Source organism: Parasteatoda tepidariorum, chromosome 6 (genome assembly GCF_043381705.1).
Source record: "Parasteatoda tepidariorum isolate YZ-2023 chromosome 6, CAS_Ptep_4.0, whole genome shotgun sequence".
NCBI lineage: Eukaryota > Metazoa > Arthropoda > Arachnida > Araneae > Theridiidae > Parasteatoda > Parasteatoda tepidariorum.
Genome location: NC_092209.1, coordinates 79,336,120 through 79,339,515, shown reverse-complemented (window position 1 = coordinate 79,339,515; position 3,396 = coordinate 79,336,120). Strand labels below are relative to the sequence as shown.

At 27.8% G+C, this 3,396-nt stretch overlaps 1 protein-coding gene across 1 annotated transcript in view; it reads left to right on the top strand.

Moving 5' to 3' along the window:
- LOC107443721 (amiloride-sensitive sodium channel subunit beta-2-like) overlaps positions 1-3,396 on the top strand; it is a 20,506-nt gene that overhangs the window by 10,502 nt on the left and 6,608 nt on the right. The window contains exon 7 of the mRNA XM_071181717.1: positions 724-826. Coding sequence (XP_071037818.1) covers positions 724-826 — 103 coding nt within the window. The remainder of the gene's footprint in view (positions 1-723; positions 827-3,396) is intronic.

Sequence of the window (3,396 nt, the reverse complement as noted above, 5' to 3'; positions counted from 1 at the left end):
TATATATATAGATATATATATGGAGGTAATTAACCTAATTAACAGTGTAATCTATGTATATGTAAAGCTCTCAGTACAGTACCTCACTGACATATTCATCATTAAATCTCCCCCTCCCCCATGACGTAAAGCGGTAAATTAATACAATTTATAATTTGCTTCCTACGAGCTACAATCAAATTTTATCGTCAATCGAAATTTCGACCTCTTTTTCGGATATAACAAACTAACAGATTAAAAAAACTGAGAAGAAAAAATAATGAAGTAAAACAAAGATTTTTAAAATCTCCGTTTTTCAAGTAAAAACAAGAAGAAGAAAAAAAAAGCAATTTTTCATCCAAAAAGAAAAAAAAAATTTCTTCCAAAAAAAGAAAAGAATCTATTTTCTTTCCAAAAAGAAAAAAAAATCAATTTTTCATCCAAAAAGAAGAAGAAAATCAATTTTTCATCCGAAAAGAAGAAAAAAAATCAAATTTTCATCCAAAAAATAAAAACGCGAAGGACGTTGGGCGCATCGCTTTCATAATTCACTTCTTATTCACTTCCCTAAAATCTCTTCACACATCTTTCTTACGTTTTCTGTGTCAGATTTGACAAAAGTATAACTTTCTCCTTTTCAGTCTTCTAAAAAACGTTTTTATCTAGGATTAAATAAATATTTAAATGAAGTGTATACATTCAACTTAATTTTATTAGTATTAAAAATGTATCTTTTTTTTGCAGACGTGTCAGGAGAATTGTGCGATTGAGAACATGATGAAAGAAATTGGATGCGTTCCTCAGTCCATCTCCTATCCGAACAATAACACAATTTGCGTGGATGGAGGTCACAAATGAGTTTCATTCATTTTCAATCCTTCAGTTAATTATTTTTTTTTCTTTCAAAATTAACTCCGAAACATCCTTTTCAATTGGATGAAGGTCACAAATGAGTTTCATTCATTTTCAATCCTTCAGTTAATTTTTTTTTCTTTCAAAATTAACTCCTAAACATCCTTTTCAATTGGATGAAGGTCACAAATGAGTTTCATTCATTTTCAATCCTTCAGTTAATTATTTTTTTTCTCTTTTAAAATTAACTCTTAAATATCTTTTTCAATTGGATGCAGGTCAGCTCTTCCCAGTGGCGTACAGAGACTTAGGTGCGCCCACCTGTAAGATTTATTCATGCACCCTATCTTAGACTTAATTTTTCTAAAAATTATAATATGAAACAAGCACACTATGAAGATATATTTGGGTATTTAAAATCATTCATTCCATTTTAATGTACATTAGTTTATGAATTTGAAATTGTATATTTTAATTTAAATTATTTTTATTTTAATTAATGAGGAATTGAATTATTACTATTATTTGAAAAGTGAATTTAAAAAAATATTGTGATTCAAATGCTTGGGTTAACAACCCATTCTTCAGTGGAGGGCTGCATGTCCAAGTACCTAGACAGGTTGTCTGCAATTATGATAATTTCATATATATCAGTGTTTCAGGCACAATTCTTTCTATCAGGTAACTTAGTAAAATTAAAATAATAAAATTAAATTCTTTTAAATAATTGTTTCATTTAATTTTCACTAGTCAATTTAGCTATACATTTACATAAAATTAAATTATTTTAAGTGTTAAAATTTATTCCAAACTAAAGAATACTAAGCTAATACTTCACAAAAAAACAGGTTCTGATCGAAAAACAGGTTTGTCAAAAAAAATAAATAAAGATGGTTTTTATCATATCCCGTATCGCAAAAGTTTATTTTAAAATAAATTAACCCTAATGTTTTTGAAGGAAAATAGAAAATAAAAAAAGATAAATATTTTGTTGAGTAATAAAAGCAAATGAAATATTTTAATTAAAAAATTATATGGGGTCAGAAATGATTTTTAAAAAAAACGCATTATTGCTCTAAATAAGACTCAGCATTCATTGGGGATTCATTTCAGTATATTTTTAGCTTTATAACTTCTTTATTTAGAGAATTATAAGAGATTTTATGAATGTTAAATCGTAAAATAGTTTTCTAAGCACTTTAAGTTAACAAAAATTAGAAAAAATTCTGTAAACAGTTTAACTCCTTCCTTCTCGCTCCCGAGAAAATGACGGGGTGAGGTTTCGCCCTCTATTTCTCGCTCCCGTGATATTTCCGGGCTGGAGTGTTCAGTTGTAACGTGCCAATAAGAATAAAACTAGTTCATTTCTTTTGCCCGGAAAACAATTTATTTCTCATTTTACGCACCAGATGACAGTACCAGGATATTTTTAAGGTAATTGTAGATAGTTAATTTCTTTTGAACTAAATGTCAGCACTAATCAAATAGCACTAATAAAAAAATAGGCACTTCTATGACCGTTTTCTTGAAAATTAGCCGATCGTTAAGGTGTTAAAGAACCCACTTTTGAATTTCGCGTGAATTAAAAATATCGAGTTTTAAAAAAAACGTGGAACTAAGTAACAACAACTTTTTTCAAAACAAAAAATATTAATAAAAAAAAATAATAAAAAAAATGCATCAAAAGTAATAATTAAATGCCTGATTCGAAAATCGCAAGTCTTTTTAATACCGGATTAAAAATACCAGGATTTTCGAAACCCCGTGGGAAAGCCTACCCACAACAACTGTAGAATGAACAATAAAAAAATATCATAAATTTGTGATGATATTAACACAAATAAAGCGCAATTCGAGTACATATATTAAAAATATCGCTATTTACATAATCGTGTGGAAATGTGTAGCAATAAGTGATGAAAAGCAATAAAAAAAAATACTTAGAGAAACGATACGATATTTAGAAAAACAAGTAAAAGTCAACATTTAGTTGCGGGTTAAACTTAAATAAACATTCTTAGAGAAACGAGAGAGAAATAGTATCTTGAAAGAAAGTACTTAGAGAAAAAGAGTACTTAGAAAGTAGTGGGATAATATTGACCCAAATAAAGCTCGTCAAAAGTAATTACTATTTGCACAATTCTTCACGAGTCATTATTACAGTGATGGCCAAAAGTGTGGACACTTTTTGAAAGTTTCATGTTTTTCAACTTTGTGTGCTTGTAGAATATATTAATTTTCACTTAAATATAAACGATTATATATCAAATTGAAGGTAATTTAAAGTAGAATTTAATAATAAATACAGTATTACAATATCTGTATCACAAAAAAGATTATGCAACAAATAGTCAGATCTATCTTAGATTTGCATTTTTTTAAAGTGATACTTAATCAATACTTAGTAGCATATATGGCAGTACTTTTACTTTCGTTACTTGTTCCACCGGTACAAGTAAAAAGTACGTACTTTTACTTGTACTTCGTTACTTTTTAAATTTAGTACTTTTACTTGTACTTTCGTTACTTTTTTAGGGAAAAAGTACAAGTATTTGTAACGGAAAT